This window comes from Eschrichtius robustus, chromosome 13, assembly GCF_028021215.1.
Source record: "Eschrichtius robustus isolate mEscRob2 chromosome 13, mEscRob2.pri, whole genome shotgun sequence".
NCBI classification, from domain to species: Eukaryota; Metazoa; Chordata; class Mammalia; order Artiodactyla; family Eschrichtiidae; genus Eschrichtius; species Eschrichtius robustus.
Window position 1 is genome coordinate 91,840,820 of NC_090836.1, and position 16,250 is coordinate 91,857,069.

At 41.5% G+C, this 16,250-nt stretch overlaps 1 protein-coding gene across 1 annotated transcript in view; it reads right to left on the bottom strand.

Annotated features, from left to right (window-relative positions):
* Positions 1 to 1,376: 1,376 nt before the first annotated feature.
* The window catches only part of BPIFC (BPI fold containing family C), a 45,426-nt gene continuing 30,552 nt past the window's right edge, over positions 1,377 to 16,250 (bottom strand). Inside the window, exons 13-16 of the mRNA XM_068561385.1 lie at positions 4,675 to 4,717; positions 3,188 to 3,251; positions 2,348 to 2,424; positions 1,377 to 1,499 (exon numbers count right to left, since the gene is read on the bottom strand). Coding sequence (XP_068417486.1) covers positions 1,377 to 1,499; positions 2,348 to 2,424; positions 3,188 to 3,251; positions 4,675 to 4,717 — 307 coding nt within the window. The remainder of the gene's footprint in view (positions 1,500 to 2,347; positions 2,425 to 3,187; positions 3,252 to 4,674; positions 4,718 to 16,250) is intronic.

Consider the following 16,250-nt stretch of genomic DNA (forward strand, 5'->3'; position numbering starts at 1 on the left):
AGAATGAATTTGTGAACACGTTAAATAACTTTTCTTTCAAAAAAGGTCATTCCAAAGAATGAAACGTGACAGTTTATCATTTATTCCAACAACACTGACAGGGCCATCTATTACGGGGGCATCTATTGCTATATTACGAGCAATACGAAGATGAGTAAATGGCAGTCCCTATGGATAGCCAGAGCTTCCCAGTCCAGCCTTCTGTGATGACTAAGTACTCTGTGATTGTGCTTTTATCCAGTGTCGCTTCTTCACAGTAATAAGTGAGCTTTAAGCGCCTTCGGTTTCTAATCCTACCTCATGTAAAGAACAGCGACTTTGAAATCAGAAAGGCTTGCACTGAATTTTTACCTCTGCTGTTTACTGGCTTTGTGTGATTCATCTCTTTTAACCTTTGTTTCCTTATCTATAAAATGGGATCATAATTCTTCACAGAGTGGCTGTGAGGATTAAATGAAGTGACACTTGGTAAGCCCTCCAGTAAATAGCTCTCTTCCATTCCCCCACTGGATTGTCAGCACCACAAATGCAAAGTGTGGTTTCTATTAATTTCCTACATTAACCATACGGGTTCCCCTTTCCTCCTCTTCTGCCCCAATTTCGCCCCATTGATTGGTTGCTTTAACTTAACCTACTGTGATTTATCGGAAAACAGCCTAAAACTTAAACAAGTGATACAACTTCTAGAGTTTCCTGTGTTCACTCTGTTTCTCTCTGGAAACATCTAAAGAGACAACATATTCCCTTTTTAAATCAAGGATTTAAAATTCTTGAAATTCTTGAATTCTGTACAAGCTCAGTTTGTGTTAACGTTAAGGACACTACATTTTCTTTTTACCAGTCTTATTTTATTAAAAAAAAAGTCTGGGGCAAGAAAATTTGCAAATAAAAAGGCAAAATTGACATTGATAGAAAACAATTTTAATTAAATACAGGGGACAGTAACAGTAAATATAAAACATAAAATCCAATATGCAAGGAGGGGGGAACCCTAGAGAGCTGAAGGGGCTGAAGGGATCTCCGCTGATAACCACTGATGCAAATCTGTATTTGAGAGTTTCTCATGCACCTCCTTAGAAGTACATGCCTCACTCTTGGCCCCAGAATCTCATAGACACAGGAACACACAACATGCACTCAAACGTGAACACACATTCAAACATATACCCTTCCACACACATGGGAACACACACATCCCAACTGAGCTCTTTCACCCTGTTTGCCTCCCTCTACATCCATGAGGGCTTGAAAAAGAAAACTTCCAGCAATTCGCAAGGGCTTTACAATTCCTGTGTGTACCATCTTCCTGCTCTGGGTTTACACGAGCTGTGGGATTAAGGGCCATTTACTTCCTGGAGTGGACTCCAAACAGGCAATCAAGGGGCTAGCTTCCCCCTCCACTGTCCACTTATCAGGTTCAGAGCTTCCCAACCATGGAAACTTGGCTGCTGCTTTAAGGACGTTTTATACTTCAGGTCGGTGGAAATCAAAAGGAAACCCTGAAAAGGATGCAACAATGAAGACGATATCAAACTTGGGGCACCTGGAGCCATAGGATGTCTGGGTTTGCCTGAGGGGTTGGGGAGGCGTGGTTTCTTTAGCAGGCCCTACTGTGCAATACCCTTCCTTACCCCTGTCCCCCTTGTGAGTGCCTCAGACACAGGAACAGGCCATTTTGGATTCTTGTCACCTTACATGACTTAAGCAGTTATAGAAAGGGACAGGGGGAGGGAAGAGGGAGTGCAGGGTAGTATATAGGATTGGAGAATTCTGTCAGAATCTTATGATTCCCAGAAAGGAAGAAACAAGGTATTCTGAAGTTTGTTAATAATGATTAACCAGGAAACAGCTCACAACAGATCCCTGAACCCAGAGGAGGGTCTTTGGTTCAGGCAAAAGTTTACTGACTGAGAGAATCAGAAGAGTCAGTCTAGTCTCAAATATGCCCTTTTCCAGCTACACAAGCCACTTCACCTCTCTGAGTCTTACTTTCCTCATCTATAAAATGGGATTAATAATCCCAGCCTTACAAGTTGTCTTGTGGAACAAATGAAATACAGTGCACTAGTGCATCTTCTTGTAGTGTGGTGTGAATAAACTTGGCTTCAAAGGGAAATCAGACTTGGTCTGATGGGTTTTTTTTTCCACTTTGATCTGATTTTTAAACTCAAGTTTAAGTGCTTTTCATTGTTAATTATGGGCTTTAAGAGCTAAACATCTTATTTATAAAATTCCTCGGGCTGGGAAACAACAAAGCAAAACAAAATAAAACAAAAAGTAAGCAAAATAGGGAGAGGTATATTCTACTATGAAAAGAAATGGGGCAATTAATATTGATAATTCTTACCTCAAGAACTTCAATATCTGAATTGACGAGTGAGATATTTTGTGGGTTGGGCAGAGGAAATCCTTGCTGCAATTTTGCTAAAATATAGAACAAGATGTAAAATAATTGGGCATGGGCATGGAAGATTTAGTAAACTTTTTAGTAAGAGACTAACAAGAAACTTTTTGATAATTTATCTTTCCATTCTTCCTGGTTCTGTGTCTTCATTCTCTCTGATATGTCCCTAGCATGTCCCTGAAAGAATGGTTAATTAATCTGTGCTTAATGAAAATGCACCTGCAACTATGGGCATTTGGATGGCAGAAAAATGCTGGCAACTTGTCCAATTTGTATTTTGAAAATAACTTAACTAGTGGGTCCTGAGGATATTTTGATCTCCAGTACAAAGCATATTTTAACCAAGCCAAACTCAAGATGCTACAGTTTGTGAACAACTGCAGTGTAGGGAGAAGGCCTAGGATTGTCATTCATTAAAACTGTGCCTGTCCGGATGGTGGTCTTTGCATAAGAACCACAGAGACACCTTCTAGGGATCATCATCTCATTTCTGGTTGACCTGAAGGAGACTCTTGACTGCCTAAGGAGAGTGGTTTTAATCTCCTTAACTCAACCAGAGTTAGCCGTTCTTGCTGAGTCTGCAAGTAGAGTTGTTAACAAGGCCTGGACCTGGAATATCTAACTTCAAAACTGTATCGTTGATGGTACAAACTCTGTCAATTCTGGTGCTGGCCTCGATTCATAATAACACATTAGAAGTACAAGCTTCAGGATGGAAAGTCCCAGACAATCCCCAACACTTAGCCAATGTCAGTGTCACATTGTTTCCCAAGAATCCCTTACCGTTGGCCAGTGGGAGGACTCCGAAGTGGAGAATGGAGGACAGAATATTCTCAAACCTCAAGACCTAAAATGAAAGGGGAAACTGAATCAGTTGCCAAATCAGGGCATTTTGAAAGCACCATACCTGGTTTGGACATGTACTCTCCCAGACTTTATCGGGACTGAAAGCAATAATTAGCATCTCCCCATAGAGATATTCTACCTTTCAGACACTGAAAGCTATTTTGTGGGAAGCCATTTTACAGGGTTTCCTAATCTTTTTTCCTCTTTGAGGATGGACATTTTGGTTCCTCTTTACCGTGGATCATGGTGGCAACAAATGCAGAGGGACCACATGGTGGCAGCAAACATAACAGCTTAGATACTTATCAAGTAAGATAATCTCAAATGACTAATAGATATTCCAATTAGTAGTCTTCCATTAATTTATTGGGAACCCTGGCCACAGGAGCTTCCTTGTATTATGTCATGCTCTATAGTTAATAGTACCACCAGAACATGCAATTTATCTTTAATAAACTATGGTAGTTGTATAATCTTAGCAAACTGCTGGTTCCTGGGAAGATTTAGGTATTAAAAACAAATGCACTATGATGAACACCAGTTCATTCAGTGAATATTTTTTAAGCATCCTGTATGCTTAGCAATAATAAGAACCTCTTTGAAGCTTAGCAAAGGTGGCTCTGAAGCAGATGTCCTAGGTTTATCTCTTGTTTTCACCACTTTACTGTGTGATGTTGGGAAACATCTCTCTGTGCCTCAATTTCCTCAACTGTAAAATGAAGATAATAGTACTAATCTCAGAGGGTTGTTATCAGGATTAAACAAGTTAATATTATGTAAAATGTCTGGTATATACCATTGTCATTTTTCAGAAATGTCTACAAACATTGCCAAACGCCCCTGGAGGGGAAGATTGACCCTAGTTGAGAACCAGTGCTCTAGAACATAAGCGACATGAGGGTAGGGGCACCAATTAGTGATCTGGCTGATCTTCCTGAAGCTTGGGGAGGGGGGTTTCCAAGTCGCATGTTGGGATGACCTCTTCCAGTCAGGAGGTCACCAGGCTAGACCCTCCTAAGAGGCATCTACACAACCAGCCTTGACCTAATTTTAGGAGATGGGTAGATATCCTTTGAAGAGCAAACCTAATCATAGCCTAATAATTTATATAGAGCATCATCCTTTGGTAGTCTGAATCTTAAATTTAACTCTAGAGGATTATTTTATCCAAAAAATGAAATGTCTGTTTTTTCCCCCCAACATTACACAGTCTTAACTGTCTTTTGAGTTCTTTTGAAAGTCTTTTTGAATAGATAAAAGTAAATTGGAGAGTTTAATAGTTAACAGGCTTGGTGGATGAGTAGCTACATAAAGAATTTTAAAGTTAAAACCTACAATCAGAGGCAAAGAAAACAATCATCCAGCTACTATATAGGAAAATTCTCATTTTTCCCTGTACGGGGACTCAGAGCTCTGATTCCTACCTCAGTATTGCTGCGACTGGACTCTGGCAAAGAGAGGTAGAAGCTGAAAACAAAACAAAGCAACAAAAACCAATGGGAAAAAGTTAAAGGAGGGAAGACTTAAAAACAACCGTATCGGAAGAAAGAAACAAAAAGGAAAGGGAACTTTTTTTTTCTTTAGTTCAATAAGCCGTTATTTAAAAAACCACAGAAACTTGTAAGAACATAGTGTTCTAGTACATCTTTACCCCTATATTTGCTGCTTAAGAAGAAGAGCAGGGGTAAAAGAAAGCTTGGATTTGTAACCAGGATGGGTTGCCCAAGTGCATTTGCTATATGCGACTTACTGTTGGCCACTTGGAATGCAGAACATTCTTAAGAAACAGTTTTTAGGTCTTCTTGCTCTGAACTCAACCTTATAACTTCCCCGAGTCAGGCCGGTCCCTTATTAATAAATATGACAATGATGATGATGATGGTGGTAGTGCCACTGTAGGACGTGGACTATCCTAGGAGCTTTGTAAACATTCAAAAATTTAATCTTCATAATGACCCTGTAAGAAATGTTACTATTACTGTCCCTTTGGCAGACAAGAAAACTGATGATCAGAGAGGGAAAGTAAATTTCCCAAGTCACAGAGTCAGCAATTGATAGGTGCAGGTGACAAATCTCACTCTATTTGACTCTAAGTTCTATGCTCAGTCTAGGCCACACCCCTCTGAAGGAGGTATTACATGTATAATTTTTTTAGCAGCTCAGTCAGAACACATAAGGGAAACGTTAGCTGTGATGGCCATCTGATATGAAAGGCAGTATAGTATAATTGTTAAAGAATAGGGATTCTGTAGAACGCCTGAGTTTGAATCCCATTTCTGCCTCTTACTACATAGAATTACTTACTCTCTCTGGATCCTAGTTTTCTCATCTACAAAATATGAATAAGAATGGTACCTACCTTATAGGCCTATAGTGAAGATTGAATGAAATAATGCACATAAAATGCCTAGAACCGTGCCTAGCATATCCTTAGCCCTCTATCAATGCTGGTATTATAACTAGGAGAAATGCTAACAGTTAGGCCAGCACATAATGCCCTTGATATTCTTTGTCAAATACCAACAGAACCTTTGCTATAGGTCCCATTAGCAGGGAGTCCCTCACCTCCCCAACACAGCCTGTCCTCATGCTTGACATTTTGTGATTTTCATGATAAAGCTAAAGGCCAACATTGCCTCTTTCCCCATTTTTCCAAGGACTGATCCACAGGTAGTCCTCCCAACATACACACTTGATGTTCAATGCAATAGTAATAGTAATATGAAGCAATAGTAATCAATAGTAATAGTAATATGAAGAAATAGTAATCAATAGTAATAGTAAAATGAAGCAATAGTAATCAATAGTAATAGTAATGTGAAACAATAGTAATCAAGAGAATTGTACTATGGAGCAATAGTAATCAACAGGGAGGATTCCTTCATTTTACACATGGGAAAACTGAGGTCCAAAGAGGGGAATATTAATGGCAGATTTGGGACTGGAACACAGATCTCTTGAAGCCGTCCCAAAGCTCCCTTCCATTATACGATGTTGACTCATCTTGTTTTCCCCATTTAGCTTCCTAGGGCTCACTTTTGCCCACGTCTAGAGTCTTACTTCTGCATCATCCCTCCAGTGGAACTCCCTGTCTTCAGTCTTGAAGGGTGGGGGGAATGTCAGTGTTTTGTCAAGATCACTCTGGCTGCAGTATGGAGAAAAGATTGGCAGGCTGAGAGGTTCCCAGGTGCTTCTTCTGTGCTTGGTAATGTGCTAGGCAATGTGAAGAATTTTATTTATATCTATATTTATGAGGGATGGGGAGAAACTTTATGTACAGGAAGCAATTAGAGAACAATACAAAGCAGCCTGTATTCAGGTGCTCTTTTGTGGGTTTACACACTACTTGTTGCAGGAATTCTGAGAAGGTGTGTAAAGGTGATGAGACCAGCGAGGGTTATGTGTGTGTGTGTGTGTGTGTGTGTGTGTGTGTGTGTGTGTGTAATACGGAGGGGGGGAGCAGAAATAAATTGCCCTTTGAGAGAAGCACTCTGTATACTACCATGTACAGGCACCCTACCCTGTCCATTAGCATGTGGTACATATATACAATGGAATATTACTCAGCCATAAAAAGGAATGAAATTGGGTCATTTGTAGAGACGTGGATGGACCTAGAGACTGTCATACAGAGTGAAGTAAGTCAGAAAGAGAAAAACAAATATCGTATATTAACACACATATGTGAAATCTAGAAAAATGGCATAGATGATATTATTTGCAAAGCAGAAATAGAGACAAAGACATAGAGAACAAAGTATGGATACCAAGGGGGAAGGGGGGGTGGGATGAATTGGGAGATTGGGATTGACATATATACACTACTGATACTACGTATAAAATAGATAACTAATGAGAACCTATTGTATAGCACAGGAAACTCTACACAATGCTCTGTGGTGACCTAAATGGGAAGGAAATCCAAAAAAGAGGGGATATATGTATACGTATAGCTGATTCACTTTGCTGTACAGTAGAAACTAACACAACATTGTAAAGCAACTATACTCCAATAAAAATTAATTTAAAAAAGTCTGAGTGTTACCCTCACCAGGCTGTGGACCTGGAAGGTAGAAACCATTGTTCTTCTCTCAACTCTTGGTATCAGGAACAGTGCAGAGCACGTAATAGGTGCTCGATAAATTCTCATTGAATGGATGTATGGATAAACAAGCAGATAAAGGATGGGTGGGAAAGTATCTATTAGAATTGAGGTCACCTTGAGGGTGAAGCACCTAAAGCAAAATGTTCATTTAGGGAGCTATGGGAGGTAAGACTGGCTGGCTGGAAAGGTAGGACCAGACATTGAAGAGCTTGAAAACCCTAGGCTGTAGATTTAATCCAATGATGAAAAGTTTTGAGGGGAGGAATGTGTTGAGCCCACTCCAGAATTAAAGGACACTCTTGATGAGGCAGAGTTCCCCAGTATTTTAACTCCATTGCCTTCTGCAGTCTAGAAATTCCCCAAGTGAGTCTGGGAGAAAGGTAAGAAGTCATTCGGGGTTCCACCTCCGCTAGGGGCTCCCCACTGTGGCCTTCCTCTACCCTGGCCTCAACAGTAGTTCAGAGGGAGGATGGAGATGGAGATCAGCCCAGTTGCCAAGCCTGAGCTCTGCTGGCCTGTCCAAGCACCGTTCCAACAGAAACTGAATCCATTCTTCCCAGACTTGTTTTCCTTTCTATTTCTCAACAGATGGCTCACGCTGGGAAATGTTTATCTGCCCAACTGTGAGAAGTGGAGTTGGGTGGTGATACTATCTGCTTGTAGTCAGCTATATTTGCATTCTCTGACGGTGTTGCATGGGAGGGGTTGCAGGGCAGGTAGATAGGGGTGTGTGTGTGTGTGTGGTAGTGGGGTGGGGTGCAGTTTGGGAGTATCCAAATCCACAGTCAAGGGAATGTAAAAAAAATGTTCCAAGCTCTAAATGGTTGAACAATAATGTGCATTTGATTGCCTTGAGCTTTGCATGCGATTAAGAAAAAGGGTTAGAATTAAGTCATGTGTATGAAGACCATCAAAAGGAAAGTGTTGTTTAATTTGGTCCCTGAATCAGTCTCAAAAATGTTTACATGGACATTTGGATTGAAGTTACCTCCAAATAGACCAACCTGGATTGGAGTTACCTCCAAACAGAACTGTTTGGAACAAAAGCCTCAAATATAGAAAAAGCTGTAAGAATCTGGTTTATGGGCCAACTCCACAGCTTTTAAGACCCTCCTGACTTGTCATGTGTCTTGGGACCAATTTCTCCCTCTTACTTGGCCAAACTTTGATCCTAGAATAAGGAAAGAGAATAAAGTACTACTAGTAGCAGTAACAGATGTTTCTTGAGCACTGATTATGTGCTGGTCGCTGTGATTTTCATACTTTCTCATCTCTACCAATACAACATTCTACACAGGGGCTCTGTTTTGCTGAGGAGGAAACGGATACTTAGAGAGGTTAGTTAACTTGTGCAAGGTCACACAGCTAGCAAATGGCTGAGGTAGAATTCAAAATGAGACATGCTTGACTCCAGAGCCTGCGCTTTTAATTGGACATACACAAAAAGGTCAAGCTTATTACTAGTACTCCCAGCTTTCACTTTCTTTATTCTTTCCTTCACTCAGTTCCTTAATGCAATGAGAAAAGGGCTGTGTGTTTTTTCCATTTCAGGACACACAATGCCAGTGTCTTCTCTTTTTTCTATCAATACTTAACATTGAGAAAGGACATCCTGTTTCACTTTAACCTGACTCCGTGCTTCTGGTTTTCTCCTCTAGGCAAAGGTATTTATTTTATAAGTTGTAGGTCTAAGTCTCATTTTCTAAGACTTAGCTATTCACCACATCAAAGGCAGTACAATGTAGTAAGTAAACAACCACTCATGGCGTTGAAGACTCACTCAGGTTCAAGTTCTAGCTCTGCCATTCAATAGCTCTGTGACTTGCATAAAAAATTACTAATAAATAGAAAGCTCAGTTCAATAGAGTCTGGAGACCAGCAGGGGGAGTTCTCACACCCTGTGACGACAGCAGAGCCCAACAGGAAGAAGGAAGCCTCCTCTTGTTTCCTGGCAAGGACTTAGCTAAAGAAAAGCCATGGACTCTTTGTTTACTACAGCCCTCCCAACTTCCTTTTCCCTCTATAAAAGGGTTCTCCTTCCCTTGCCATGTGGGGACTTGCACAGGGCTCACCATGGTTACAGACCCCAAACTGCAGTTCTCTGCTCATCCTGAATACACACATCTTTGCTGGGGAGAAATATCTGGCAGTCCATTTATTTTGGTCAACACTTGAGTAAGTTATTTGACCTCTACAAGCTGGAAAATGGGGATGATAAACTATCTCCAGGATTATTCATTCAATCGACATTTATGGAGCGCTGTGCCGGATCCTGGAGATACAGGGCTGTGAGGTTTAAATAAAGTAATATATGTGTGGTGCTTGGTACAGGACCAGCAGATAGTAAAGGCTCAATGATAAAGTGTAGTTATAAATGGTAGAACAAAAGGCAATTTCTCTAATAGCCATCACTGGACAGGAGACAGGGGAGTGAGGTGTTTTCTGAATAGAGCTCTTGGCATGATCTTGTATAATTGAGCCCTTCCTTCCCCTGGCTGAGGCCAGTCCCCATAATTTTAGATAATAGCCATAGCCATCATTTTTTTTCAACACTTAACATGCACTTTACATGTATTAACTCATGTACTCCTCACAACAACTCCCTGAAGTAGGTTTTTTTTTTTTTTTTTAAACATCTTTATTGAAGTATAATTGCCTTACAATGGTGTGTTAGCTTCTGCTTTATAACAAAGTGAATCAGTTATACATATACAATATGTTCCCATTTCTCTTCCCTCTTGCATCTCCCTCCCTCCCACCCTCCCCATCCCACCCCCCTGAAGTAGGTTTTATTATATCATTTTATAGAGGAGAAAATGTAGGCCCAGAGAGATTAAGAAACTTGCCTGAGATCCCACAGCTAATGATCCGGGCTGGGACCTGCACCAGCTAGTCTGATTCCAAAGCCCATGATCTCCCCACCTCTCTAAACTCACCACCCTGGATTCGCCTCTGATTTCTGCATCTCATGTCTAGGTAGCCAGCCCTGAGCAGCTCCAGAGAGAGATGCCCTCAGGCAGGGGACGGTTAGGAAGGCCGCGGTGTTCTGGGGAGATGTATTCAGAGACCCTGTGTTCCCTGGCTCTCCTCAGGGGTGTTTCACGCATCCCCATCCACTTTACACCTCTTCCTGCTGTGTCTCTATGATGCCACTTAAGACCAAACCAGCTCACCCTGAAAAGCAGCTCTGTGGAGCCCAGGAGCGGAGGCATTGGCTGCTGTGGCCCGTGTGGGAGGCGGGGCTACTGCTCTTGCTGCCAAAGGCTAAGGCTGCTCTTTCAGCACAGCCTCTGCTCCTTTGTGGTCTTGCTTCTGGGTTTGACTGCCTGAGGCCTGAGTGATGCCAGGCCCACTTGCTTTGCCCCTAGTCTGCTCGCTGCCTGAGGTTTGCTATAGTACCCGCTGCAGGAGCCCCACTCAGACTCAGTGCACGTGACCTGCACGTGCTCAGAAGAGCTCTGTGCTCGGTTTAACGCCCTGCTGTCTCCATCTTGAAATTCTTCATTATTTTTGAACAGGGGGTCTGCACTTTCATTTTGCACCAAGCCTCACAAATTATGTAGGTGGTCTTGTTCAGACCTTACTAAGGCCTCAGGGTGCAGGAAGCCTCCCCAGCACGTGAATCTAAAGGAGATCACAGGGGTGTTTGGAAGAGACTTCAAGCAGGCAGGAGTCCTCCTTTCAGGTTTGTGTTCACAAGGTCAAAGAAGGCTTGTGGACCGCCGGAAGCTGGAGAATGAATTCAAACATCCCTTTGGATGATGTGAATTTAGCAGATTACCATCAGTTTTCCCAATTACTCCCATAAATAAACATAATTCCCACTGTACATGCAGTTTCTTACTGGTAGGAATGTTGGAGGTGAGGGTTAACCCCAATTAAGCAGAGAAGCAAACTTGGTCTCTCTGCAACTTAAGATCTTTCCTACCTGCCTGCCACAGCCTGAAGTCCCTTTCGTATTAAATCCTTCCTTCAGATCCTGCCAGTAAACCAGAACCCCGCTCAAGTGCAAATGCTTCTACCTTCTCAGAGCTTGCTGCCTCAATTAGCAGCCCTGCCCGCATACTCCCCCATCACTCCAGATTTCCAGCTCCCCTTTCCTAGAGCCCTTTGCTCTCAGTCTTCAGACAGAGGCCTCACAGTCCTGCGGCTCAGGCAAACCACCTTCCAAATTCTCTCCTTTCTCTCGGCCTAGCTCAGATACTGCCAGCTCTTCACCTTTGGTCTTTTCCCTCCTCATCTCCTGCTCTCCGGCTCCCATCCTCTCAACCATTAAAACTGCCATCTCGGAGGATTAACCAAGATGGCGGAGTAGAAGGACGTGCTCTCACTCCCTCTTGCGAGAGCACCAGAATCACAACTGGCTGCTGGACAATCATTGACAGGAAGACCCTGGACTTCACCAAGGAGGATACCCCACGTCCAAGGACAGAGGAGAAGCCACAGTGAGACGGTAGGAGGGGCGCAATCAGAGTACAATCAAATCCCATAACTGCTGGGTGGGTGGCTCACAGACTGGCGAACACTTATACCACGGAAGTCCACCCACTGGAGTGAAGGTTCTGAGCCCCACGTCAGGCTTCCCAACCTGGGGGTCCGGCTACGGGAGGAGGAATTCCTAGAGAATCAGACTTTGAAGCCTAGTGGGAATTGATTGCAGGACTTTGACAGGACTGGGGGAAACAGAGACCCCACTCTTGGAGGGCACACACAAAGTAATGTGTGCATCGGGACCCAGGGGAAGGAGCAGTGACCCTGGGGGAGACTGAACCAGATCTACCTGCTGGTGTTGGGGGGTCTCCTGCAGAGGCGAGTGGTGGCTCTGTTTCACCGTGGGGATAAGGACACTGGCAGCAGAGGTTCTGGGAAGTTCTCCTTGGCGTGAGCCCTCCCAGAGTCCGCCAATAACCCCACCAAAGAGCACGGGTAGGCTCCAGTGTTGGGTTGCCTCAGGCAAAACAACCAACAGGGAGGGAACCCAGCCCCACCCATCAACAGTCAAGTGGATTAAGGTTTTACTGAGCTCTGACCGCCACAGCAACAGGGAGGGAACCCAGCCCCACCCATCAACAGTCAAGTGGATTAAGGTTTTACTGAGCTCTGACTGCCACAGCAACAGTCAGCTCTACCCACCACCAGAGCCTCCCATCAAGCCTCTTAGATAGCCTCAACCACCAGAGGGCAGACAACAGAAGCAAGAAAAACTACAATCCTGCAGCCTGTGGACCAAAAACCACAGTTACAGAAAGATAGAGAAGATGAAAAGGCAGAGGGCTATGTACCAGATGAAGGAACAAGAAAAAACCCCAGAAAAACAACTAAATGAAGTGGAGATAGGCAACCTTCCAGAAAAAGAATTCAGAATAATGATAGTGAAGATGATCCAGGACCTCGGAATAAGAATGGAGGCAAAGATTGAGAAGATGCAAGAAATGATTAACAAAGACCTAGAAGAATTAAAGAACAAACAAACAGAGATGACCAATACAATAACTGAAATGAAAAGTACACTAGAAGGAATCAATAGCAGAATAACTGAGGCAGAAGAACGGATAAGTGACCTGGAAGACAGAATGGTGGAATTCACTGCTGCGGAACAGACTAAAGAAAAAAGAATGAAAAGAAATGAAGACAGCCTAAGAGACCTCTGGGACAACATTAAACGCAACAACATTCGCATTATAGGGGTCCCACAAGGAGAAGAGAGAGACAAAGGACCAGAGAAAATATTTGAAGAGATTATAGTCGAAAACTTCCCTAACATGGGAAAGGAAATAGCCACCCAAGTCCAGGAAGCGCAGAGCGTCCCATACAGAATAAACCCAAGGAGAAACACGCCGAGACACATAGTAATCAAAGTGGCAAAAATTAAAGACAAAGACAAATTATTGAAAGCAGCAAGGGAAAAACGACAAATAACATACAAGGGAACTCCCATAAGGTTAACAGCTGATTTCTCAGCAGAAACTCTGCAAGCCAGAAGGGAGTGGCATGATATACTTAAAGTGATGAAAGGGAAGAACCTACAACCAAGATTACTCTACCCGGCAAGGATCTCATTTAGATTTGATGGAGAAATCAAAAGCTTTACAGACAAGCAAAAGCTAAGAGAATTCAGCACCACCAAACCAGCTCTACAACAAATGCTAAAGGAACCTCTCTAAGTGGGAAACACAAGAGAAGAAAAGGACCTACAAAAACAAACCCAAAACAATTAAGAAAATGGTCATAGGAACATACATATCGATAATTACCTTAAACGTGAATGGATTAAATGCCCCAACCAAAAGACATAGACTGGCTGAATGGATACAAAAACAAGACCCATATATATGCTGTCTACAAGAGACCCACTTCAGACCTAGGGACACATACAGACTGAAAGTGAGGGGATGGAAAAAGATATTCCATGCAAATGGAAATCAAAAGAAAGCTGGAGTAGCTATACTCATATCAGATAAAATAGACTTTAAAATAAAGAATGTTACAAGAGACAAGGAAGGACACTACATAATGATCCAGGGATCAATCCAAGAAGAAGATATAACAATTATAAATATATATGGACCCAACATAGGAGCACCTCAATACATAAGGCAACTGCTAACAGCTATAAAAGAGGAAATCGACAGTAACACAATAATAGTGGGGGACTTTAACACTTCACTTACACCAATGGACAGATCATCCAAAATGAAAATAAATAAGGAAACAGAAGCTTTAAATGACACAATAGACCAGATAGATTTAATTGATATATATAGGACATTCCATCCAAAAACAGCAGATTACACGTTCTTCTCAAGTGCGCACGGAACATTCTCCAGGATAGATCACATCTTGGGTCACAAATCAAGCCTCAGTAAATTTAAGAAAATTGAAATCATATCAAGCATCTTTTCTGACCACAACGCTATGAGATTAGAAATGAATTACAGGGAAAAAAACGTAAAAAAGACAAACACATGGAGGCTAAACAATACGTTACTAAATAACCAAGAGATCACTGAAGAAATCAAAGAGGAAATAAAAAAATACCTAGAGACAAATGACAATGAAAACACGACGACCCAAAACCTATGGGATGCAGCAAAAGCGGTTCTAAGAGGGAAGTTTATAGCTATACAAGCCTACCTAAAGAAACAAGAAAAATCTCAAGTAAACAATCTAACCTTACACCTAAAGAAACTAGAGAAAGAAGAACAAACAAAACCCAAAGTTAGCAGAAGGAAAGAAATCATAAAGATCAGAGCAGAAATAAATGAAATAGAAACAAAGAAAACAATAGCAAAGATCAATAAAACTAAAAGTTGGTTCTTTGAGAAGATAAACAAAATTGATAAGCCATTAGCCAGACTCATCAAGAAAAAGAGGGAGAGGACTCAAATCAATAAAATCAGAAATGAAAAAGGAGAAGTTACAACAGACACCGCAGAAATACAAAGCATCCTAAGAGACTACTACAAGCAACTTTATGCCAATAAAATGGACAACCTGGAAGAAATGGACAAATTCTTAGAAAGGTATAACCTTCCAAGACTGAATCAGGAAGAAATAGAAAATATGAACAGACCAATCACAAGTAATGAAATTGAAACTGTGATTAAAAATCTTCCAACAAACAAAAGTCCAGGACCAGATGGCTTCACAGGTGAATTCTATCAAACGTTTAGAGAAGAGCTAACACCCATCCTTCTCAAACTCTTCCAAAAAATTGCAGAGGAAGGAACACTCCCAAACTCATTCTATGAGGCCACCATCACCCTGATACCAAAACCAGACAAAGACACTACAAAAGAAGAAAATTACAGACCAATATCACTGATGAATATAGATGCAAAAATCCTCAACAAAATACTAGCAAACAGAATCCAACAACACATTAAAAGGATCATACACCACGATCAAGTGGGATTTATCCCAGGGATGCAAGGATTCTTCAATATACGCAAACCAATCAATGTGATACACCATATTAACAAATGGAAGAATAAAAACCATATGATCATCTCAATAGATGCAGAAAAAGCTTTTGACAAAATTCAACACCCATTTATGATAAAAACTCTCCAGAAAGTGGGCATAGAGGGAACCTACCTCAACATAATAAAGGCCATATATGACAAACCCACAGCAAACATCATTCTCAATGGTGAAAAACTGGAAGCATTTCCTCTAAGATCAGGAACGAGACAAGGATGTCCACTCTCACCACTATTATTCAACATAGTTTTGGAAGTCCTAGCCACGGCAATCAGAGAAGAAAAAGAAATAAAAGGAATACAAATTGGAAAAGAAGAAGTAAAACTCTCACTGTTTGCAGATGACATGATACTATACATAGAGAATCCTAAAACTGGCACCAGAAAACTGCTAGAGCTAATTAATGAATATGGTAAAGTTGCAGGATACAAAATTAATGCACAGAAATCTCTTGCATTCCTATACACTAATGATGAAAAATCTGAAAGAGAAATTATGGAAACACTCCCATTTACCATTGCAACAAAAAGAATAAAATATCTAGGAAAAAACCTACCTAGGGAGACAAAAGACCTGTATGCAGAAAACTATAAGACACTGATGAAAGAAATTAAAGATGATACCAACAGATGGAGAGATATACCATGTTCTTGGATTGGAAGAATCAACATTGTGAAAATGAGTATACTACCCAAAGCAATCTACAGATTCAATGCAATCCCTATCAAATTACCAATGGCATTTTTTACGGAGCTAGAACAAATCATCTTAAAATTTGTATGGAGACACAAAAGACCCCAAATAGCCAAAGCAGTCTTGAGGCAAAAAAATGGAGCTGGAGGAATCAGACTCCCTGACTTCAGACTCTACTACAAAGCTACAGTAATCAAGACAATATGGTACTGGCACAAA